Genomic DNA, 25,052 nt, shown 5'->3' with positions numbered 1-25,052 from the left:
ATTGGGAAGCGGATTTTCTGAGTCGTCAGACATTGCATCCGGGGGAGTGGGAACTCCATCCGGAAATCTTTGCCCAAGTCACTCAACTTTGGGGCATTCCAGACATGGATCTGATGGCCTCTCGTCAGAACTTCAAAGTTCCTTGCTACGGGTCCAGATCCAGGGATCCCAAGGCGGCTCTAGTGGATGCACTAGTAGCACCTTGGACCTTCAAACTAGCTTATGTGTTCCCGCCGTTTCCTCTCATCCCCAGGCTGGTAGCCAGGATCAATCAGGAGAGGGCGTCGGTGATCTTGATAGCTCCTGCGTGGCCACGCAGGACTTGGTATGCAGATCTGGTGAATATGTCATCGGCTCCACCTTGGAAGCTACCTTTGAGACGAGACCTTCTTGTTCAGGGTCCGTTCGAACATCCGAATCTGGTTTCACTCCAGCTGACTGCTTGGAGATTGAACGCTTGATTTTATCGAAGCGAGGTTTCTCAGATTCTGTTATCGATACTCTTGTTCAGGCCAGAAAGCCTGTAACTAGAAAGATTTACCACAAAATTTGGAAAAAATATATCTGTTGGTGTGAATCTAAAGGATTCCCTTGGGACAAGGTTCAGATTCCTAGGATTCTATCCTTCCTTCAAGAAGGATTGGAAAAAGGATTATCGGCAAGTTCCCTGAAGGGACAGATTTCTGCCTTGTCGGTGTTACTTCACAAAAAACTGGCAGCTGTGCCAGATGTTCAAGCCTTTGTTCAGGCTCTGGTTAGAATCAAGCCTGTTTACAAACCTTTGACTCCTCCTTGGAGTCTCAATCTAGTTCTTTCAGTTCTTCAGGGGGTTCCGTTTGAACCCTTACATTCCGTTGATATTAAGTTATTATCTTGGAAAGTTTTGTTTTTAGTTGCAATTTCTTCTGCTAGAAGAGTTTCAGAATTATCTGCTCTGCAGTGTTCTCCTCCTTATCTGGTGTTCCATGCAGATAAGGTGGTTTTACGTACTAAACCTGGTTTTCTTCCAAAAGTTGTTTCTAACAAAAACATTAACCAGGAGATTATCGTACCTTCTCTGTGTCCGAAACCAGTTTCAAAGAAGGAACGCTTGTTGCACAATTTGGATGTTGTTCGCGCTCTAAAATTCTATTTAGATGCTACAAAGGATTTTAGACAAACATCTTCCCTGTTTGTTGTTTATTCAGGTAAAAGGAGAGGTCAAAAAGCAACTTCTACCTCTCTCTCTTTTTGGATTAAAAGCATCATCAGATTGGCTTACGAGACTGCCGGACGGCAGCCTCCCGAAAGAATCACGGCTCATTCCACTAGGGCTGTGGCTTCCACATGGGCCTTCAAGAACGAGGCTTCTGTTGATCAGATATGTAGGGCAGCGACTTGGTCTTCACTGCACACTTTTACCAAATTTTACAAGTTTGATACTTTTGCTTCTTCTGAGGCTATTTTTGGGAGAAAGGTTTTGCAAGCCGTGGTGCCTTCCATTTAGGTGACCTGATTTGCTCCCTCCCTTCATCCGTGTCCTAAAGCTTTGGTATTGGTTCCCACAAGTAAGGATGACGCCGTGGACCGGACACACCTATGTTGGAGAAAACAGAATTTATGTTTACCTGATAAATTTCTTTCTCCAACGGTGTGTCCGGTCCACGGCCCGCCCTGGTTTTTTAATCAGGTCTGATAATTTATTTTCTTTAACTACAGTCACCACGGTACCATATGGTTTCTCCTATGCTATTATTCCTCCTTAACGTCGGTCGAATGACTGGGGTAGGCGGAGCCTAGGAGGGATCATGTGACCAGCTTTGCTGGGCTCTTTGCCATTTCCTGTTGGGGAAGAGAATATCCCACAAGTAAGGATGACGCCGTGGACCGGACACACCGTTGGAGAAAGAAATTTATCAGGTAAACATAAATTCTGTTTTTTTTGGACTGTACGGTTCACCTTGTGATCGGGCGTGTTTACGTTATGGTTTCGCATTTCCACATTCCTGACTGTGTGGCGATGGAGAAATCTAGTCCACTGGGGTCTGGTTCATGGCAGGTGGTAAGTGCCCCAGCCATTGTGGGTGTCAGGTGCTGTTTAAATTGTTTTATATACAGTCCATTTTTTTTTGTATCCTTTATTCAATCATGGAGGATGCTGATGTTGAGATTGTTCAACTTTCTGATTCAGATTCTTCGTCCTGTGACAAATGCAAATTGGCTCCATTGACTCAGGTCAGTCAGTTATGTTCTTAAGGCCGTCCTAGATCACCTTGTTCCTCGGGCTCTGGGATTTTAGGGACTGCTGAGCCATCCACCTCGGGGGGACCTGTCCTCCGGGAGGCGTGTTCCCTACCGCTCCCTACTACTACAATACATGCGGATAACCCAGGTTATGTTTATTCCTCCTTGGGGAGTGGATTGTTCCCCCCCGGAGGTTGTGGCACGTTTTTGCTTTTTCATACTTTTGGCGCTTGCTCGTCTACAAAGTCCAGATGTTTATTTGCGACTCTGCTCGTGCCTGATTGCCCCGGGTCTCTTGGCCATGGGAGGGCCTGTGCAGTTCCCTGCGGGTGTAACTGTTCCTGAGTGTTGTGCCTTTCGTTACAGGCTGGCTCGCCTTTGTGTTCTACTCAGACACGTTTTTGAGTTGTTTGGGGACCCTATTCTTCTCGGCTATGGGACTCCTCAGTCTTCTACTTCGAATCGCTCACCTTGTTAGACATGGAGGGGGATGATGTAATCTCCTTTAAGTCTTGTTAATCGAGATCCTTCCCAGTTTTGTTGGAGGAACAGTGTTTCTGTTCTTCTTGGGCATTAACCTTCGGGTTGCCCTTCATTTTATTTTATCCGGTTAGGATTAATTTTATTTTGTCTTTTTCATGTTATGTTCCCTGCGGGAACTTTTTTCAGGGATCGATACTCTCTGTTGCTTATATGGAAGTTGTTAGGGACACGTTAGTCCCATGTTTGTTTGTTTTTGTCTTTTTTTTTCTCTCTCTCTCTCGCTCTCGCGCTCGCTCTCTCTCTCTCTCTCTCCTCCCTTGCTGGTCAGGTTGGGGCGCCAAGTGCTCAAAATATTATTTATGTTTCTTGTTATTTACTTTACAAGTTTCAGCTAAGCATTCTCAAGAGGACTTGCGGGTCTGTGGGGCTCATGGGATTGTTTCAGTCCTTAAATAGCCGTCTCTCTGGTGACTGGGTCAGTGAATTCTGCTGCGTCACTCTCTGTTGCTTCCGATACCCTCGGAATCTAGAGTATTCCTTCCCACGTGGTGGGAAGGTTAGAGGGTTTAGCGCCTTTTCCGCTGGTCGGGGTGGTTTTGCCTTTAGGAGGCCCTGGGACTTGTCCTTTTTGGACTTGTGCCTTTAGGGTTCTCTTCTTCATTGAGACCTTTTTGGACTTTGTCCGCTTCTCCTTGTGGATTGGGTCCCCTTCTTAAGACTTGGATTCCCTTCGGGAGTTGGTTGTTCCTTTTCGGGACATTATACAGTGAGGTCTTTTTGGGCTCCGGTTAGGGGTCCCTCCCCGGTGTTGGAAATTCTCTGCATTTCCTTCTGGTGTAAAAAAAAAAGTCCTAGGGACTTTCCAAGCATATGGTTCAAGTATTGCCATCCATGTGGCATCCAAACCCATGTTTTACTGTCCTCTGACTTCGTATCTGAGGTGATGTGGAGACTTGCTGTTGCTCTGTTCGGGTGACTTGTCCTCACTGTTCCCCTTGTGCCTTGAGCTTGTGACTAGCTGGACAGCTAGCTTAGCATACCAGTGCTCTCTGGCTACTCTGCACTGTAGCAAACCGAGGGTTGCAAGTTCGATCCCTGGCGAGGTCTACTCAGCCTTTCCTCCTTTTGAGGTTGATAAAATGAGCAGCGCCTTGAGTCCCTTAAGGGGGATTAGCCGCGCTTTCAAGCACAATCATGTTAATGTTGCTTTGACGCCTGTTAGCTTTAGCGTCCTTATATGGCCTTGGGAGGCCTTAGCTCTTTTGAAGTGTTGAGCTCCTGCAAGGGGTGGTCTCTTGCCTTTGGGTCGGGACTTGCAAGAGCTTCTTGCTCTTGTTATCTGGGTTAATCTGGATTTTTCCATGGGAGGTATGTTTTTTATATCAAACGAGGGATTTATGTTCCTGGAAGATTGTTTAATCTAAACATTTGTGGGGCCTGGGCTTCTTGTCCTGATCTTCCGGTTGTCTAGGGGTTTACTCTGCGTTTTCACTTTGTGGATCCCGCTGTGGGATGTTACCGGACCTTATGATACTAGGACTGGCCTGGGGGTTCCAGTTTCCAGGGTACTTTAGGTTTAGCCCTTGTTCTGGCTGTTCTGTTTTTCAACTTGGCCAGATTTACTGCAAGCTGGGGCTCCTTGGGGCTTGCCTTGTGCCGGACGATACGGTTCCTTTGGGACAGCCAACTGATGTACCCTGATGGTGGGCTTTCCTGTCTAGCAATCGAAAGGTTTGCAGTTGCTCAGCTGTTACTCTTGCGCCTGGTATGTGTGCTAGCACAATGGTGTTTTAAGGGGTTCTTTCTGTGTTCGTCAGTGGCCTTGTGTTTTCTCGGTTCTTCCTACGACCTCCTGTCTTATGGGCAGGTGTTTATCGATGCTCTTCTGGGTGCTCGTTGTCCTCCTGGCGGAGGTGTGGTTCCTTATTTAGGGGCCTCTCCTGTGTTCGGGAGATTGGAATAGATGTTTTATCTGGATCGGGGATTGGTCTGCTCTTTGAGTTGTTCCTTTCCATCTGGGTAGCAGCTGCCTCCGCATTAAGGCTTTACTTGGGTGGCTTTGCTAGATCTCCTTGAGTCTAACGTCTGCTCGATTGTCTCTTGGTTGGAGTGGCTGTGTCCATTTTTCCACCCTCTTGGCGGCCGGTCTTGGGGTGCCTTTTTGTTCCCGTGCTTTCAGATCTGCAGTTGCTTGGGCTGGTCCGGCTAGGTGTAGGATCTGAGATCTGTTGTTCATCTTCAGTTCTTGGGGGTGCCAGTGGACCTTGTTTTTTGAGGTTCCTTGCCTCTCCCCCTTTGAGATCTGTGAGTAGGCCTGGTGGACTGGATTGCCTTGAGTGTTCCCTCTGCCTTTGGAGGTTGGGCATTCTGATATTTTGTTCGACCATTTTTTCCTTATGGATAGTCACTGGACTCAGATGTTTATCTTTCGGAGTTTGCTAACCATATGTTTTCTGTTTGCTCAGTCTCTGAGTTTTGAGGACTTTGTCTTCAGCTGTCTTTTTCGGTGCTATTGCATGATGTTTGGGAGATGTTTCTTCTCCTTGATGATGCTCGGTTTGCTCCTTGTGGTTCTACCTGGGTTGGGCGTCGTCTCCCCTTGTTCTCAGGATCCTTTCGGGTCTCTGTGGACTTTGGCCTTCTTTGAAGGGTTCTTTTCCTTTATTGGATCTTGCTGTACCTTTTTGGGTATCCCTTTGGCTCCCCCTTATCCTCTCCATTTTGGTACTTGTGCTAGTAAAGGGTTGTGGGGGGGCCTTTTTCCTTTCTAGTTTTTTTGCCCGGCTCCCACGAAGCAAGGTTTGGTTGGGTTGTAGTTTTTCAGGCCTGGTGCCCTCAGAATGGGCCGCCTATTGTACCCTCCCGTTCTTGCATTCAGTGTCCTCTATAGCTTGGGTATTGTTTTCCCAAAAGTAATGAATGCAACTGTGGACTCTTTCCATTTATGAAGAAAAACTTAAATTATGCTTATCTGATGGAAAGAGTCCATAGCTCCCCCCCCCGTATTTTTTCTGTGGGGCGTCTCATTTTTTATTCTTCTGGCACCTTTTCACCCTGGGATTTCTTCTACTGTTCTGTGTTCCTCTGCAGAATGACTGGGGGATAAGGGAAGTGGGAGGAGTATTTAAACCTTTGGCTGGGGTGTCTTTGCCTCCTCCTGGTGGCCAGGTTCTTATTTCCCAAAAGTAATGAATGCAATTGTGGACTCTTTCCATCTGAAGAAAAGAAAATTATCAGGTAAGCATAATTTAACATTTTTTTTTTGCTTTTTTATGTGCCTTATTACCACAGAAAACATTTTGAGTCTTTTCCTTATTGCTGGACTGTTGGACCAAAGAGTCCAGATAAGTGCATTATCCACCCTGGGCACATAGTATTTGTTAGTCAATGATCTACCAAAGCACATAGACTATTTACATTTAGTTCAGCACCACTCTGCTTGGTTACCTCCACATGCCTTAAAAGGGACATGCAACCCATTTTTTTTTCTTTCTTGATTAAAATGGAGAACACAATTTTAAACATCCTTCCAATTTACTTCTATTAGCAAATATACTTTGTTCTTTTTGTATCCTTTGTTGTACTGGTGGCTAGTACATGCATTCGGTGAACCAATAACATGTTCAGCTACCAATCGGCATCTCCTGAGCCTACCTATTTATCCCTTTTTAGCAAAGAATACAAATTAAACTAAGCAAACTAGATAATAGAAGTAAATTGGAAAGTTGTTTAATATCACATGCTCTACCTGAATCATGTAATGAAAAATAAGTTTCATGTGCCTTTTGTTACTATTATGTATGGTTTATTTCCTGTATTCTGCAGTGCATGTCACATTAGTCTATGCTGATATCTAAATATATCAAGAATGGTGCAAATGCTATAGTATTCATTTATACATGCATATATGGCACACTCAGCATACTCTTTGATAGCCACTTATATAATAGGTGATTTATTCCCACTATAGTCGTTTAATGCATCTATTAGCATGTATATTGCATCATCACTGTATCCTTTATTCTCTAAACAATCAAACACTCAATTAACAATAAAATATGTAAACAAAGTCTACTACAGATGCTAAGAAAATGACAAACTATTTTTTAAAAATGCATATATATGTATCCAAATACAACATTAAGAAAATAATAAAATGAATGCATGAGTATTAGTTCTTATAAACGCACTGCAATTAAATATTATTGTTTAACAAAGATTCTTATCCTGGACCTGAAACGGATAAAAAGGGACCTAAAACTGTGCTATGAACATACTGTTTTCAAGAAATGTTTGCAATCTTGTATACAAAAATAGAACTAAATTTGTCATAAAGAAATCTACTACTCATATGAAATTCAAACAGTGCATGTGCATTGTTTATTATGCATTTACTGATGTCCTACTGTGTTTAGTGGTCCTCTAATGGTGGTCTTTTAACATGAAGTTATATTTTATACTAGTCTGTGGACCTACCCATTATTTACTGTGGAATTTGATGTAGCTATAGGGCCAGCTGGGTGTTAGTTAGGCCACATGTTAAGATGAGTTTTCTTTTGTTGTTGACTGTGTCATATACACTACTGAAAAGTGTACTCCGTATATTTATTTATTTTTTGGTTTTATTGACAGGTTTTACTTACATTGTGAAGGACATGAGCCTACACTGCTTTTGATCAAAACGACTAACAATGAGGTATGTAAAATCCTTTTAATCTATCATTTTATTATATATTTTTTTTAAACCGTGTAATATCTACAACACCCAGACATACTAGAGTGATCTCTTAAAACATGCATGCTCTACTGACTCGACTATATTATTCTAAAAAAATCATAATACAAATATTCTAAGTGCAATTTAAAATATTTATGTACTGTTAAATTATTTTTGTGTTCTTTTGTATGGAAAAGTTGATTTATGCTTGTATATCTTACTAAATGTGGCATTAGGTAACAATCTACACAGTCGTACCTCGCTTTATTGCGCTTCGCAGATATTGCATTTTTTACAAATTGAAGATTTGTGGCAACCCTGCGTTAAAGCAAGTCTATTTATTGGTGCCATTTTTCTAACATACATACATACATACATACATACATACATACATACATACATACATACATCTTTTCTTTCACTCATGGTTAGTGTTTGGCTGAAGCCATTTATTATCAATCGACTGTGTTTACTCTTTTTGAATCATAATGACAACAGAAACTACCCAAACGACCCTGATCAAAAGTTTACATACCCTGGTGATTTTGGCCTGATAACATGCACACAAGTTGACACAAAGGGGTTTGAATTGCTATTAAAGGTAACCATCCTCAACTGTGATCTGTTTTCTTGTTATAAGTGTGTGTGTGTGTGTGTGTATGTATATAAAAGGTCAATGAGTTTCTGGACTCCTGACAGACCCTTGCATCTTTCATCCAGTGCTGCACTGACGATTCTGGATTCTGAGTCATGGGGAAAGCAAAAGAATTGTCAAAGGATCTGCGGGAAAAGGTAGTTGAACTGTATAAAACAGGAAAGGGATATAAAAAGATATCCAAGGAATTGAGAATGCAAACCAGCAGTGTTCAAACACTAATAAAGAAGTGGAAAATGAGGGCTTCTGTTGAAACCAAACCACGGTCAGGTAGACCAACTATAATTTCAGCTACAACTGCCAGGAAAATTGTTCGGGATGCAAAGACAAACCCACAAATAACTTCCGGTTGAAATACAGGACATGTGGTGTGGCTGTTTCAAGATGCACAATAAGGAGGTACTTGAAGAAAGATGGGCTGCATGGTCAAGTCGCCAGAAGAAAGCCATTACTACGCAAATGCCACAAAGTATCCTGCTTACAATACACCAAACCGCACAGACACAAGCCTCAAACCCTTTGGCACAAAGTCATTTGGAGTGATGAGACCAAAATTGAGCTTTTTGGATACAACCATAAACGCTACATTTGGAGAGGAGTCAACAAGGCCTATGATGAAAGGTACACCATTCCTACTGTGAAACACGGAGGTGGATCGCTGATGTTTTGGGGATGTGTGAGCTACAAAGGCACAGGAAATCTGGTCAGAATTGATGGCAAGATGAATGCAGTATGTTATCAAACAGAACGCCTCATTTTCCATCATTCTCAATTCCTTGGATATCTTTTTATATCCCTTTCCTGATTTATACAGTTCAACTACCTTTCTTTCATGTAATTAGCAAGAGTCCATGAGATAGTGACGTATGGGATATACATTCCTACCAGGAGGGGCAAAGTTTCCCAAACCTTAAAATGCCTATAAATACACCCCTCACCACACCCACAATTCAGTTTTACAAACTTTGCCTGAGGTGGTGAAGTAAGTTTGTGCTTAAGATTCTTCGTTGATATGTGCTTCGCAACAGGTTGAAGCCCGGTTTTCCTCTCGAAGTGCAGTGAATGTCAGAGGGATGTGAAGAGAGTATTGCCTATTTGAATACAATGGTCTACCTCTAGGGGATCAATTTCATAGGTTCTCTGTTATCGGTCGTAGAGATTTCTTCTCCTACCTCCCTTTTCAGATCGACGATATACTCTTATATACCTTTACCTCTACTGATTCTCGTTTCAGTACTGGTTTGGCTATCTACTACATGTAGAGGAGTGTCCTGGGGTAAGTAAATCTTATTCTTTGTGACACTCTGCGCTATGATTGGGCACTTTATTTATAAAGTTATAAATATATGTCTATAAACTTATATTTGCCTTGATTCAGGGTAATCAGTATTCCTTTTCAATACAGACTGTCAGTTTCATTATTGGGATAATGCATTTATTTTTTTCTTACCTTGAAAAATTTTCATTTGGCCATTTTTTCCTGTGTGCTGTTAGGCTCGCGGGGGCAGAAAATGTTTCTTTTTATTACGTCATTTTTTGGCGCAAAAAATTGTCATTTCCGGCGACATAATTTACGCCGGAAGTTGTATTCTGTTACGCATGCGTATTCAGACATTTTTTTTTGCGCAAAAAAAATGTGGGCGTATTTTTTACTCACTTTATTTAAACATTTTTATTATCATGGCTTCTGGTTTCCAGAAGCTTACTTTTTTGCATTCTTTCCCATTCCTGAAACTGTCTTTTAAGGAATTTGATAATTTTGCTTTATATGTTGTTTTTTTCTATTACATATTGCAAGATGTCTCATCCTGACCCCGGATCAAAATCCTCTAATGAACAGACGCTGCCTGATGCTGGTTCTACCAAAGTTAAGTGTATATGTTGTAAACTTGTGGTATCTGTTCCCCCAGCTGTGGTTTGTGAAAGCAGTCATGATAAACTTTCCAATGCGGATTCTGTATCTATTAGTAATAATCCTTTACCTGTTGTTGTTCCTTCAACATCTATTGTTCAGGATGTTCCTGTTAATGTTAAAGAATTTGTTTCTAATTCTATTAAGAAGGCTCTGTCTGTTATTCCTCCTTCCAATAAACGTAAAAGGTCTTTCAAAACTTCTCATTTTTCTGATGAATTTTTAGGTGACCACCATCATTCTGACTTATCTGTTTCTGATGAGGTTTTTTCCGGTTCGGAAGATTCTACTATAGATATTGATTCTGATAAATCTTCATATTTATTTAAAATGGAGTTTATTCGTTCATTGCTTAAAGAAGTTTTGATTGCTCTAGATATGGAGGAGTCCAGTCCTCTTGATACTAGAACTACTAAACGTTTAAATTCGGTTTATAAATCTCATGTGTTAATTCCGGAAGTTTTTCCCGTTCCTGATGCTATCTCAGATGTGATTGCTAGGGAATGGGATAGTCTGGGTACTTCATTCACTCCTTCTCCAAGGTTTAAGAAATTGTACCCTGTGCCATCTGATAGACTGGAAATTTGGGATAAAATCCCTAAAGTCGATGGGGCTATCTCTACTCTTGCCAAACGTACTGCTATTCCTACGGCAGATAGCACTTCGTTTAAAGATCCTTTAGATAGGAAAATTGAATCTTTTTTTGAGAAAAGCTTATTTATGTTCAGGTAATCTACTTAGACCTGCTATCTCTTTGGCTGATGTTGCTGCAGCTTCAACTTTTTGGTTGGAGACTTTAGCTCAACAAGTGACAGATCATAACACATATAGCATTGTTAAACTTCTTCAACACGCTAATAATTTCTCCAACATAGGTGTGTCCGGTCCACGGCGTCATCCTTACTTGTGGGATATTCTCCTCCCCAACAGGAAATGGCAAAGAGCCCAGCAAAGCTGGTCACATGATCCCTCCTAGGCTCCGCCTACCCCAGTCATTCTCTTTGCCGTTGTACAGGCAACATCTCCACGGAGATGGCTTAGAGTTTTTTAGTGTTTAACTGTAGTTTTTATTATTCAATCAAGAGTTTGTTATTTTAAAATAGTGCTGGTATGTACTATTTACTCTGAAACAGAAAAGAGATGAAGATTTCTGTTTGTAAGAGGAAAATGATTTTAGCAACCGTTACTAAAATCGATGGCTGTTTCCACACAGGACTGTTGAGAGGAATTAACTTCAGTTGGGGGAAACAGGGAGCAGACTTTTGCTGCTTGAGGTATGACACATTTCTAACAAGACGATGTAATGCTGGAAGCTGTCATTTTCCCTATGGGATCCGGTAAGCCATTTTTATTACATGAAGAGAAAAAAAGGGCTTCACAAGGGCTTTTAAGACTGTAGACATTTTCTGGGCTAAAACGATTTATACATAAGCATATTTTATACTCCATAGCCTTGAGGAATTATTTTAATCTTGGGAACTATGTAAAATAACCGGCAGGCACTGTATTGGACACCTTATTCTCTAGGGGCTTTCCCTAATCATAGGCAGAGTCTCATTTTCGCGCCTCTATTGCGCACTTGTTTTTGGGAAGCATGACATGCAGATGCATGTGTGAGGAGCTCTGATACATAGAAAAGACTTTCTGAAGGCGTCATTTGGTATCGTATTCCCCTTTGGGCTTGGTTGGGTCTCAGCAAAGCAGATACCAGGGACTGTAAAGGGGTTAAATATAAAAACGGCTCCGGTTCCGTTATTTTAAGGGTTAAAGCTTCCAAATTTGGTGTGCAATACTTTTAAGGCTTTAAGACACTGTGGTGAAATTTTGGTGAATTTTGAACAATTCCTTCATACTTTTTCACATATGCAGTAATAAAGTGTGTTCAGTTTAAAATTTAAAGTGACAGTAACGGTTTTATTTTAAAACGTTTTTTGTACTTTGTTATCAAGTTTATGCCTGTTTAACATGTCTGAACTACCAGATAGACTGTGTTCTGTATGTGGGGAAGCCAAGGTTCCTTCTCATTTAAATAGATGTGATTTATGTGACACAAAATTTAGAGAAAATGATGCCCAAGATGATTCCTCAAGTGAGGGGAGTAAGCATGGTACTGCATCATCCCCTCCTTCGTCTACACCAGTCTTGCCCACACAGGAGGCCCCTAGTACATCTAGTGCGCCAATACTCCTTACTATGCAACAATTAACGGCTGTAATGGATAATTCTATCAAAAACATTTTAGCCAAAATGCCCACTTATCAGCGAAAGCGCGACTGCTCTGTTTTAGAAAATACTGAAGAGCATGAGGACGCTGATGATATTGGTTCTGAAGTGCCCCTACACCAGTCTGAGGGGGCCAGGGAGGTTTTGTCTGAGGGAGAAATTTCAGATTCAGGGAAAATTTCTCAACAAGCTGAACCTGATGTGATTACATTTAAATTTAAATTGGAACATCTCCGCGCTCTGCTTAAGGAGGTGTTATCTACTCTGGATGATTGTGAGAATTTGGTCATTCCAGAGAAATTATGTAAAATGGACAAGTTCCTAGAGGTCCCGGGGCCCCCCGAAGCTTTTCCTATACCCAAGCGGGTGGCGGACATTGTAAATAAAGAATGGGATAGGCCCGGTATACCTTTCGTCCCTCCCCCCATATTTAAGAAATTGTTTCCTATGGTCGACCCCAGAAAGGACTTATGGCAGACAGTCCCCAAGGTCGAGGGGGCGGTTTCTACTCTAAACAAACGCACCACTATACCCATAGAAGATAGTTGTGCTTTCAAAGATCCTATGGATAAAAAATTAGAGGGTTTGCTTAAAAAGATGTTTGTTCAGCAAGGTTACCTTCTACAACCAATTTCATGCATTGTTCCTGTCACTACAGCAGCGTGTTTCTGGTTCGATGAACTAGAAAAGGCGCTCAATAATAATTCTTCTTCTTATGAGGAGATTATGGACAGAATTCATGCTCTCAAATTGGCTCATTCTTTCACCCTAGACGCCACTTTGCAATTGGCTAGGTTAGCGGCGAAAAATTCTGGTTTTGCTATTGTGGCGCGCAGAGCGCTTTGGCTAAAATCTTGGTCAGCGGATGTGTCTTCCAAGAACAAATTGCTTAACATTCCTTTCAAGGGGAAAACGCTGTTTGGCCCTGACTTGAAAGAGATTATCTCTGATATCACTGGGGGCAAGGGCCACGCCCTTCCTCAGGATAGGTCTTTCAAAGCCAAAAATAAACCTAATTTTCGTCCCTTTCGCAGAAACGGACCAGCCCCAAGTGCTACGTCCTCTAAGCAAGAGGGTAATACTTCTCAAGCCAAGCCAGCCTGGAGGCCAATGCAAGGCTGGAACAAAGGAAAGCAGGCCAAGAAACCTGCCACTGCTACCAAGACAGCATGAGATGTTGGCCCCCGATCCGGGACCGGATCTGGTGGGGGGCAGACTCTCTCTCTTCGCTCAGGCTTGGGCAAGAGATGTTCTGGATCCTTGGGCACTAGAAATAGTCTCCCAAGGTTATCTTCTGGAATTCAAGGGGCTTCCCCCAAGGGGGAGGTTCCACAGGTCTCAATTGTCTTCAGACCTCATAAAAAAACAGGCATTCTTACATTGTGTAGAAGACCTGTTAAAAATGGGAGTGATTCATCCTGTTCCATTAGGAGAACAAGGGATGGGGTTCTACTCCAATCTGTTCGTAGTTCCCAAAAAAGAGGGAACATTCAGACCAATCTTAGATCTCAAGATCCTAAACAAGTTTCTCAAGGTTCCATCGTTCAAAATGGAAACCATTCGAACAATTCTTCCTTCCATCCAGGAAGGTCAATTCATGACCACGGTGGATTTAAAGGATGCGTATCTACATATTCCTATCCACAAGGAACATCATCGGTTCCTAAGGTTCGCATTCCTGGACAAGCATTACCAGTTTGTGGCACTTCCGTTCGGATTAGCCACTGCTCCAAGAATTTTCACAAAGGTACTAGGGTCCCTTCTAGCGGTGCTAAGACCAAGGGGCATTGCAGTAGTACCTTACTTGGACGACATTCTGATTCAAGCGTCGTCCCTTCCACAAGCAAAGGCTCACACGGACATTGTCCTGGCCTTTCTCAGATCTCACGGGTGGAAAGTGAACGTAGAAAAAAGTTCTCTATCTCCGTCAACAAGGGTTCCCTTCTTGGGAACAATAATAGACTCCTTAGAAATGAGGATTTTTCTGACAGAGGCCAGAAAATCAAAACTTCTAAACTCTTGTCAAATACTTCATTCTGTTCCTCTTCCTTCCATAGCGCAGTGCATGGAAGTAATAGGTTTGATGGTAGCGGCAATGGACATAGTTCCTTTTGCGCGAATTCATCTAAGACCATTACAACTGTGCATGCTCAGTCAGTGGAATGGGGACTATATAGACTTGTCTCCGACGATACAAGTAGATCAGAGGACCAGAGATTCACTCCGTTGGTGGCTGTCCCTGGACAACCTGTCACAGGGGATGAGCTTCCGCAGACCAGAGTGGGTCATTGTCACGACCGACGCCAGTCTGGTGGGCTGGGGCGCGGTCTGGGGACCCCTGAAAGCTCAGGGTCTTTGGTCTCGGGAAGAATCTCTTCTCCCGATAAATATTCTAGAACTGAGAGCGATATTCAATGCTCTCAAGGCTTGGCCTCAGCTAGCAAAGGCCAAGTTCATACGGTTTCAATCAGACAACATGACGACTGTTGCGTACATCAACCATCAGGGGGGAACAAGGAGTTCCCTGGCGATGGAAGAAGTGACCAAAATCATTCAATGGGCGGAGACTCACTCCTGCCACTTGTCTGCAATCCACATCCCAGGAGTGGAAAATTGGGAAGCGGATTTTCTGAGTCGTCAGACATTTCATCCGGGGGAGTGGGAACTCCATCCGGAAATCTTTGCCCAAATTACTCAATTGTGGGGCATTCCAGACATGGATCTGATGGCCTCTCGTCAGAACTTCAAGGTTCCTTGCTACGGGTCCAGATCCAGGGATCCCAAGGCGACTCTAGTAGATGCACTAGTAGCACCTTGGACCTTCAAACTAGCTTATGTATTCCCGCCGTTTCCCCTCATCCCCAGGCTGGTAGCCAGGATCAATCAGGAGAGGGCATCGGTGATCTTGATAGCTCCTGCGTGGCCACGCAGGACTTGGTATGCAGACCTGGTGAATATGTCATCGGCTCCACCATGGAAGCTACCTTTGAGACGAGACCTTCTTGTTCAAGGTCCGTTCGAACATCCGAATCTGGTCTCACTCCAACTGACTGCTTGGAGATTGAACGCTTGATCTTATCAAAGCGAGGGTTCTCAGATTCTGTCATTGATACTCTTGTTCAGGCCAGAAAGCCTGTAACTAGAAAAATCTACCACAAAATATGGAAAAAATATATCTGTTGGTGTGAATCTAAAGGATTCCCTTGGGACAAGGTAAAAATTCCTAAGATTCTATCCTTTCTTCAAGAAGGTTTGGAGAAAGGATTATCTGCAAGTTCTTTGAAGGGACAGATTTCTGCCTTGTCTGTGTTACTTCACAAAAAGCTGGCAGCTGTGCCAGATGTTCAAGCCTTTGTTCAGGCTCTGGTTAGAATCAAGCCTGTTTACAAACCTTTGACTCCTCCTTGGAGTCTCAATTTAGTTCTTTCAGTTCTTCAGGGGGTTCCGTTTGAACCCTTACATTCCGTTGATATTAAGTTATTATCTTGGAAAGTTTTGTTTTTGGTTGCAATTTCTTCTGCTAGAAGAGTTTCAGAATTATCTGCTCTGCAGTGTTCTCCTCCTTATCTGGTGTTCCATGCAGATAAGGTGGTTTTACGTACTAAACCTGGTTTTCTTCCGAAAGTTGTTTCTAACAAAAACATTAACCAGGAGATAGTCGTGCCTTCTTTGTGTCCGAATCCAGTTTCAAAGAAGGAACGTTTGTTGCACAATTTGGATGTAGTTCGTGCTCTAAAATTCTATTTAGATGCTACAAAGGATTTTAGACAAACATCTTCTTTGTTTGTTGTTTATTCTGGTAAAAGGAGAGGTCAAAAAGCAACTTCTACCTCTCTCTCTTTTTGGATTAAAAGCATCATCAGATTGGCTTACGAGACTGCCGGACGGCAGCCTCCTGAAAGAATCACAGCTCATTCCACTAGGGCTGTGGCTTCCACATGGGCCTTCAAGAACGAGGCTTCTGTTGATCAGATATGTAAGGCAGCGACTTGGTCTTCACTGCACATTTTTACGAAATTTTACAAATTTGATACTTTTGCTTCTTCTGAGGCTATTTTTGGGAGAAAGGTTTTGCAAGCTGTGGTGCCTTCCATTTAGGTGACCTGATTTGCTCCCTCCCTTCATCCGTGTCCTAAAGCTTTGGTATTGGTTCCCACAAGTAAGGATGACGCCGTGGACCGGACACACCTATGTTGGAGAAAACAGAATTTATGTTTACCTGATAAATTACTTTCTCCAACGGTGTGTCCGGTCCACGGCCCGCCCTGGTTTTTTAATCAGGTCTGATAATTTATTTTCTTTAACTACAGTCACCACGGTATCATATGATTTCTCCTATGCAAATATTCCTCCTTTACGTCGGTCGAATGACTGGGGTAGGCGGAGCCTAGGAGGGATCATGTGACCAGCTTTGCTGGGCTCTTTGCCATTTCCTGTTGGGGAGGAGAATATCCCACAAGTAAGGATGACGCCGTGGACCGGACACACCGTTGGAGAAAGTAATTTATCAGGTAAACATAAATTCTGTTTTTGTCTGTGATGCCATTTTTGATATCATTAGAGTTGATGTCCGGTATATGTCTTTAGCTATTTTAGCAAGACAAGCTTTATGGCTTAAATCCTGGAATGTAGATATGAGTTCTAAATCAACTTTGCTTTCTCTTTCCAAGGTAATAAATTGTTTGGTTCTCAGTTGGATTCTATAATTTCAACTGTTACTGGTGGAAAGGGTGCCTTTTTGCCTCAGGGTAAAAAATCTAAAGGTAATTACAGGGCTGCTAATCGTTTTCGTTCCTTTCGTCAGAAGGAGCAAAAGCCAGATCCTTCCCCTAAAGGAACGGTTTCCGGTTGGAAACCTAATCCAATCTGGAATAAATCTAAGCCTTCCAGAAAGTCAAAACCAGCCCCTAAATCCGCATGAAGGTGCGGCCCTCATTCCAGCACAGCTGGTAGGGGGCAGGTTACTATTTTTCAAAGATGTTTGGATCAATTCGGTTCACAATCTTTGGATTCAGAACCTTGTTTCACAAGGGTACAGAATAGGTTTCAAAGTAAGACCGCCTGTGAGAAGATTCTTTCTCTCACGCATTCCAGTCAATCCAGTAAAGGCTCAGGCGTTTCTGAAATGTGTTTCAGACCTAGAGTTAGCTGGGGTAATTATACCAGTTCCAGTTCTGGAACAGGGTCTGGGGTTTTATTCAAATCTATTCATCGTACCAAAGAAAGAGAATTCTTTCAGACCGGTTCTGGATCTAAAAATATTGATTTGTTATGTAAGGATACCAACATTCAAAATGGTGACTATAAGAACTATTCTGCCTTTTGTTCAGCAAGGGCATTATATGTCTACAAAATATTTACAGGATGCATACCTGCATATTCCAATTCATCCAGATCACTTTCAGTTTCTGAGATTCTCTTTTCTAGACAAGCATTACCAGTTTGTTACTCTTCCATTTGGTCTAGCAACAGCGCCAAGAATCTTTTCGAAGGTTCTCGGTGCCCTTCTCTCTGTAATCAGAGAACAGGGTATTGCAGTATTTCCTTATTTGGACGATATCTTGGTACTTGCTCAGTCTTCACATTCTGCAGAATCTCATACGAATCAACTTGTGTTGCTTCTTCAAAGACATGGTTGGAGGATCAATTTGCCAAAGAGTTCCTTGATTCCTCAGACAAGGGTAACCTTTTTAGGTTTCCAAATAGATTCAGTGTCCATGACTTTGTCTCTGACAGAAAAGAGACGTCTGAAATTGGTTTCAGCCTGTCGAAACCTTCAGTCTCAATTGTTCCCTTCGGTAGCATTATGCATGGAGATTTTAGGTCTCATGACTGCTGCATCGGACGCGATCCCTTTTGCTCGTTTTCACACGAGACCACTCCAGCTTTGTATGCTGAACCAGTGGTGCAGGGATTATACAAGGATATCACAAATAATATCCTTAAATCCCAATGTTCGATCATCTCTAACTTGGTGGATGGATCACCATCGTTTAATTCAAGGGGCCTCTTTCGTTCGTCCAACCTGGACTGTGATCTCAACAGATGCGAGTCTATCTGGTTGGGGAGCGGTTTGGGGATCTCTGACAGCGCAAGGGGTTTGGAAATCTCAGGAGGCGAGATTACCAATCAATATTTTGGAACTCCGTGCGATTTTCAGAGCTCTTCAGTACTGGCCTCTTCTGAAGAGAGAATCGTTTGTTTGTTTTCAAACAGACAATGTCACGACCGTGGCATATGTCAATCATCAAGGGGGGACTCACAGTCCTCAAGCTATGAAAGAAGTATCTCGGATACTTGTATGGGCGGAATCCAGCTCCTGTCTAATTTCTCCGGTTCACATCCCAGATGTAGACAATTGGGAAGCGGATTATCTCAGTCGCCAGATGTTACATCCGGGCGAATGGTCCCTTCATCCAGAGGTTTTTCTCCAGATTGTTCAAATCTGGGGACTTCCAGAAATATATTTGATGGCCTCTCATCTAAACAAGAAACTTCCCAGGTATCTGTCCAGATCCCGGGATCCTCAGGCGGAAGCAGTGGATGCGTTGTCAATTCCTTCGAATTATCATCCTGCTTATATCTTTCCACCTCTAGTTCTTCTTCTGAAAGTAATCTCCAAAATTCTATTGAAGCGCTCATTTGTACTGCTGGTGGCTCCAGCATGGCCTCACAGGTTTTGGTTTGCGGATCTCGTTCGGATGGCCAGTTGCCAGCCTTGGACACTTCCGTTAAGGCCAGATCTTCTATCTCAAGGCCCTTTTTTCCATCAGGATCTCAAATTATTAAATTTGAAGGTATGCAGATTGAACGCTTAATTCTTAGTCATAGAGGTTTCTCTGACTCAGTGATTAATACTATGTTACAGGTTCGGAAATCTGTCTCTAGAAAGATTTATTATCGAGTTTGGAAGACTTACATCTCTTGGTGTTCTTCTCATAAATTTTCCTGGCATTCTTTCAGAATTCCTAGAATTTTACAATTTCTTCAGGATGGTTTGGATAAAGGTTTGTCTGCAAGTTCTTTGAAAGGACAAATATCTGCTCTTTCTGTTCTTTTTCACAGAAAGATTGCTAATCTTCCTGATATTCATTGTTTTGTACAGGCTTTGATTTGTATCAAACCTGTTATTAAGCCAATCTCTCCTCCTTGGAGTCTTAATTTGGTTTTGACAGCTTTACAGGCTCCTCCGTTTGAGCCTATGCATTCTCTGGACATTAGATTGCTTTCTTGGAAAGTATTGTTCCTTTTGGCTATCTCTTCTGCTAGAAGAGTTTCTGAGTTATCTGCTCTTTCTTGTGATTCTCCTTTTCTGATTTTTCATCAGGATAAGGCTGTGTTGCGGACTTTATTTCAATTTTTACCTAAGGTTGTGAATTCTAACAACATTAATAGAGAAATTGTTGTCCCTTCATTATGTCCTAATCCAAAGAATTCTAAGGAAAGATCGTAACATTCTTTGGATGTAGTTAGAGCTTTGAAATATTATGTTGAAGCTACTAAAGATTTTAGAAAGACTTCTAGTTTATTTGTTGTTTTTTCTGGTCCCAGGAAAGGTCAGAAGGCTTCTGCAATTTCCTTGGCGTCTTGGTTAAAGTCTTTAATTCATCATGCTTATGTGGAGTCGGGTAAGTCCCCGCCTCCAAGAATTACGGCTCATTCTACTAGGTCAGTTTCTACTTCCTGGGCTTTTAGGAATGAAGCTTCTGTTGATCAGATTTGCAAAGCAGCAACTTGGTCTTCTTTGCATACTTTTACTAGATTCTACCATTTTGATGTGTTTTCTTCTTCTGAAGCAGTTTTTGGTAGAAAAGTACTTCAGGCAGCTGTTTCTGTTTGATTCGTCTGCTTATAATTTCAGTTTTTTTCCTTATAAGATTAAAACTTTTGATTTGGGTTGTGGATTATTTTCAGCGGAATTGGCTGTCTTTATTTTATCCCTCCCTCTCGAGTGACTCTTGCGTGGAAGTTCCACATCTTGGGTATCTGCTATCCCATACGTCACTAGCTCATGGACTCTTGCTAATTACATGAAAGAAAACATAATTTATGTAAGAACTTACCTGATAAATTCATTTCTTTCATATTAGCAAGAGTCCATGAGACCCACCCTTTTTTTGGGGTGGTTATGATTTTTTTGTATAAAGCACAATTATTCCAATTCCTTATTTTTTTTTATGCTTTTGCACCTTTCTTATCACCCCACTTGCTTGGCTATTCGTTAAACTGAATTGTGGGTGTGGTGAGGGGTGTATTTATAGGCATTTTAAGGTTTGGGAAACTTTGCCCCTCCTGGTAGGAATGTATATCCCATACGTCACTAGCTCATGGACTATTGCTAATATGAAAGAAATGAATTTATCAGGTAAGTTCTTACATAAATTATGTTTTTTCCCACAGATCCTTTGACAATTCTTTTTCTTTACCCATGACTCAGAATCCAGAAACGTCAGTGCAGCACTGGATGAGAGATGCAAGGGTCTGTCAGGAGTCCAGAAACTCATTTACCTTTTATACACACAGACTAATTACAAGCAAACAGATCACAGGTGAGGATGGTTACCTTTTAATAGCCATTCAAACCCCTTTGTGTCAACTTGCATGCATGTTATCAGGCCAAAATCACCAGGGTATGTAAACTTTTGATCAGGGTCATTTGTGTAGTTTCTGTTGTCATTATGATTTAAAAAGAGTAAACAGTTGATTGATAATAAATGGCTTCAGCCAAACACTAACTATGGGTGAAAAAAGTTTTTGTATTATTCATATGCTCTGAAAAATGGCCAAGAAATCATACATTCTGCCAGGGTATGTAGACTTATGAGCACAACTGTACATACATACAGATAGATATATACTGTAAATATAGATATATAAATACTGAGAGAAAAAACTAATTATGCTTACCTGATAATTTTATTTCCATCGTGGGGAGGAGAGTCAGACGCACCCTGGCCACCAGGAGGAGGCAGACACACCCCAGCCAAAGGCTTAAATACCTTCCCCACTTCCCTCATCTACCAGTCATTCTGCCGAGGGAACAAGGAACAGTAGGAGAAATATCAAGGTATAAATGGTGCCAGAAGAACAAAAACTAAATTTAGGTCCACCAACCGGAGCAACGGGCGGGAGCCGTGGACTCTCCTCCCCATGATGGAAATAAAATTATCAGGTAAGCATAATATGTTTTCCATCTAAAGGGGAGGAGACTCCACGGCTTCATTCATTACTTGTGGGAACAAATACACAAGCTCTAGAGGACACTGAATGAAAAATGGGAGGGCAAAAGAAGGCGGACCCTAATCTGAGGGCACCACAGCCTGTAAAACCTTTCTGCCAAAAACTGCTTCCGCCGAAGCAAAAATGTCAAATTTGTAAAATTTTGTAAAGGTATGTAAGGAGGACCAGGTAGCTACCTTACAAATCTGCTCCATAGAGGCCTCCTTCTTGAAGGCCCAAGAAGAAGCCACAGCTCTAGTCGATAGAGCTGTGATCCTCTGAGGAGGCCTAAGTGAATCATGCTCCTCAACCTAAAGGACAAAGCAGTTGAAGAGGCTTTCTGCCCCTTGCGCTTCCCTGCATACACCACAAAAGAGATGTAGATTGTCTGAAATCCTTTGTAGCCTGAAGATAAAACTTCAAGGCTCGAACCACGTCCAAATTATGAAGTAACCTCTCCTTAGGAGAAGAGCGGTTAGGACACAAAGAAGGAACTACTATTTCCTTATTGATGTTACGGTTAGACACAACTTTGGGAAGAAGTCCCAAACCAGTTGCGAAGAACAGCCTTATCAGCATGAAAGACCAAATACGGAGGCTCAAATTGCAAGGCTGCCAGCTCAGACTCTGCGAGCCAATGCAATAGCCAACAGAAAGAGAACCTTCCAGGAAAGAATCTTAATATCAATAGAGTGCATAGGTTCAAACGGAACCCTCTGCAACACCCTCAGAACCAAGTTCAAGCTCCAAGGAGGAGCAGACTGTCTAAAAATGGGCCTGATTCTAGACAGAGCCTGAACAAAAGACTGAATATCCGGAAGCTCAGCAAGCCTCTTGTGCAACAACACAGATAATGCAGAAATCTGTCCCTTCAAGGAACTGGTGGCAAACGCCCATTCTTCAATCCATCCTGGAGAAAGGACAGAATCCTGGATACTTTAACATTGTGCCAAGGATATCCATGCTTCTCACACCAGGACAAGTAAGTCCTCCACACTTTATGATAGATGCGACGAGTGACTGGCTTCCTAGCCTGAAGGAGAGTATCAATCACTCTCTCAGAAAACCCTCTCTTGGCCAAGACTCTTGGTTCAATCTCCACGCAGTCAGCCTCAGATAATCTAGATTTTGATGTTGAAAGGGACCCTGTATCAACAGATCCCTGCAACAGGGTAATCTCCATGGAGGACAATCTAAAAAAAGAAGAAATCTAAAAAAAGAAAAAACAGAAGCGCCACATGGCCCAATATTGTTTGGTCCAAAATTGTAGATCTTAAGATAGACAAACAGACTCACATTTAGGAGAGCACCTCAGTTAGTGCTAATAGGGGCAGTCTGGGATCTATTCGGTCACCCAGAAGACCAACTTCCAGCACAGGAACTGAACTCTATATGGACAGAGAAGAGACACAAGTGCCTATATGGCCTAGTATTGTCGGTGCAAGTAAATAAAGCCAGATATTAATAGGAGTGGTACTCACAATGTATCAAGCACCTCTTTTGATGCTAAGGGAGCATGGAGGGATCAATATGGTCACCCAACAGACTTATGGCAGGGTATCCAGGAGAGAGATGATGGTTCCCAGGATGGTCAAAGTAATAAATGTCCTCAGATAAGGCAGGTGGAGAAAATTCCAAATAAGAGAGAGCAGCAAGTGTTCAAATTCTAAAACAGGCTTTATTAAAATAAGTTAAAATAACAGGCAACGCGTTTCTCAGCCAATGGCTGTTTCATCAGGCTTCATAAAATGTTTACTGAACACTTGCTAGATATTTTTTTTGTTCCATGGAGGACAAGATGACATCCCCACCAGATCTGCAAACCACGTCCTCCGCGGCCATGACAGAGCAATCAGAATAGCCAAAGCTTGCTCCTGCTTGATGCGGGCCACTACACGAGGTAGAAGTGGCAACGGTGGAGAAATGTAAACTAGGTTGAACCCCCAAGGCACCGCAAAGGCATCTATCAGCTCTGCCTGGGGATCCCTGGACCGCGACCCATATCTGGGTAGCTTGCAATTGAGTTTGGATGCCATGAGATCTAGCTCCGGTATCCCCCATCTGTGACAAATCTCTGCAAACACCTTGAGATGGAGAGACTATTCCCCCGGATTGAAGGATTGCCTGCTGAGAAAATCCGCTTCCAGTTGTCAACACCCGTAATGTCGATTGCTGAGGGCGAGCAGCTGTGGGACTCTGCTCATTCCAATATCCGAGAAACCTCCCTCATCCCTAGGCAGCTTCTCGTCCCCCCCTGATGGTTTGTTAGCCACCAAGATAATGTCTGTCTGGAACCTGATGAAGCTGAACGACCCCAGAGGAGGCCACGCCTTCAGAGCATTGTAGATTGCTCGAAGTTCCAGAATATTGATCGGGAGGAGAGACTCCTCTCGAGACCACTTTACCTGTGCCATCTTGGCACCCCAAACAGCTCCCCATCCTGCCAGACGTGTGGCCGTGGTCACAATCTCCCAGGACGGTCTCGGGAAGGATGTGCTTTGGGACAGTTGTTCCGGACGAATCTACCAAGAGATGGAGCCCCTCATTCGATCGTCCAGAGAAATCTGTTGGATAGGTCTGTATGATGGCCATTCCACTGACTCAACATGCACAACTGAAGAGGTCTGAGATGGAACCTGGCGAAGGGAATGACATTGATGCTGGACACCATGAGCCCGATCACCTCCATACTCTGAGCCACAGAGGGACTGTAGGAGGACTGAAGGGCAAGACAGGTGGACGCAATCTTCCTGCATCGCTGATGTGTGAGAAATATCCTCATGGATATAGAATCTATTATCGTTCCCAGGAGCTCCACCCTATTGCTGGGAATCAGGGAGCTCTTTCCTGAGTTTATATTCCAACCATGAGATTGGAGCAAAAGAAGGGCCCTCGAGTGATCCTCTGCGAGACTTAACGACGGCACCTGGACTAGGATGTCATCCAGATAGGGTGCCACAGCAATGCCTCTGGATCTGGCTACTTCAAGGAGCGCCCCAGAACCTTTGTGAAGACTCTCGGGGCCGTCACCAGACCAAAGGGAAGGGCCACAAACTCGAAATGTTGGTCCAGAAACGCAAATCTCAGGAACCTGAAGTGATCCCTGTGGATTGGCACATGAAGGTAGGTATCCTTCAAGTCTATCGTCATGAACTGCCCCTCTTAAACTAGGGGCAGAATAGATATGATCGTTTCCATTTTGAATGATGGAACAGCCAGAAACTTGTTTAAAAAATTTTTAGGTCTAGAATCGGGCAGAACGTGCCCTCCTTCTTTGGGACCATGAAAAAGTTTGAATAGTACCCTAAACCCCTTTCTTCTGGGGGTACTGGTACAATAACTCAGAAGAGAGATCCCTCACACATTCTAGAAAGGTGTCTCTCTTTTCTGGTCTGGAAGACAGATTTGACAGGAGGAATCTGCCCCTGGGCGGATGAGATCTGAACCCTATCCTGTATCCCTGGGCAATAACCTCCAGAGCCCAAGGGTTCTGAACATCCTGCAACCAGGCTTCTGAGAAGAGAGATAATCTGCCCACTACTTGGTCCGATGACAGGTCGGGGGCCGCCTCTTCATGCCGACTTTGTTTCGGCGGGCTTCTTTTTCTACTTGGACTTATT

At 42.8% G+C, this 25,052-nt stretch overlaps 1 protein-coding gene across 2 annotated transcripts in view; it reads left to right on the top strand.

Moving 5' to 3' along the window:
- TBC1D24 (TBC1 domain family member 24) overlaps positions 1–25,052 on the top strand; it is a 166,430-nt gene that overhangs the window by 99,297 nt on the left and 42,081 nt on the right. For both annotated transcript variants that reach the window (XM_053695261.1, XM_053695260.1), the window contains one exon: positions 7,339–7,402. In XM_053695261.1, coding sequence (XP_053551236.1) covers positions 7,339–7,402 — 64 coding nt within the window. The remainder of the gene's footprint in view (positions 1–7,338; positions 7,403–25,052) is intronic.

This window comes from Bombina bombina, chromosome 11, assembly GCF_027579735.1.
Source record: "Bombina bombina isolate aBomBom1 chromosome 11, aBomBom1.pri, whole genome shotgun sequence".
Lineage (NCBI taxonomy): Eukaryota > Metazoa > Chordata > Amphibia > Anura > Bombinatoridae > Bombina > Bombina bombina.
The sequence above is the reverse complement of the archived record's forward strand: the minus strand, read 5'-3'. Positions and strand labels throughout refer to the sequence as shown.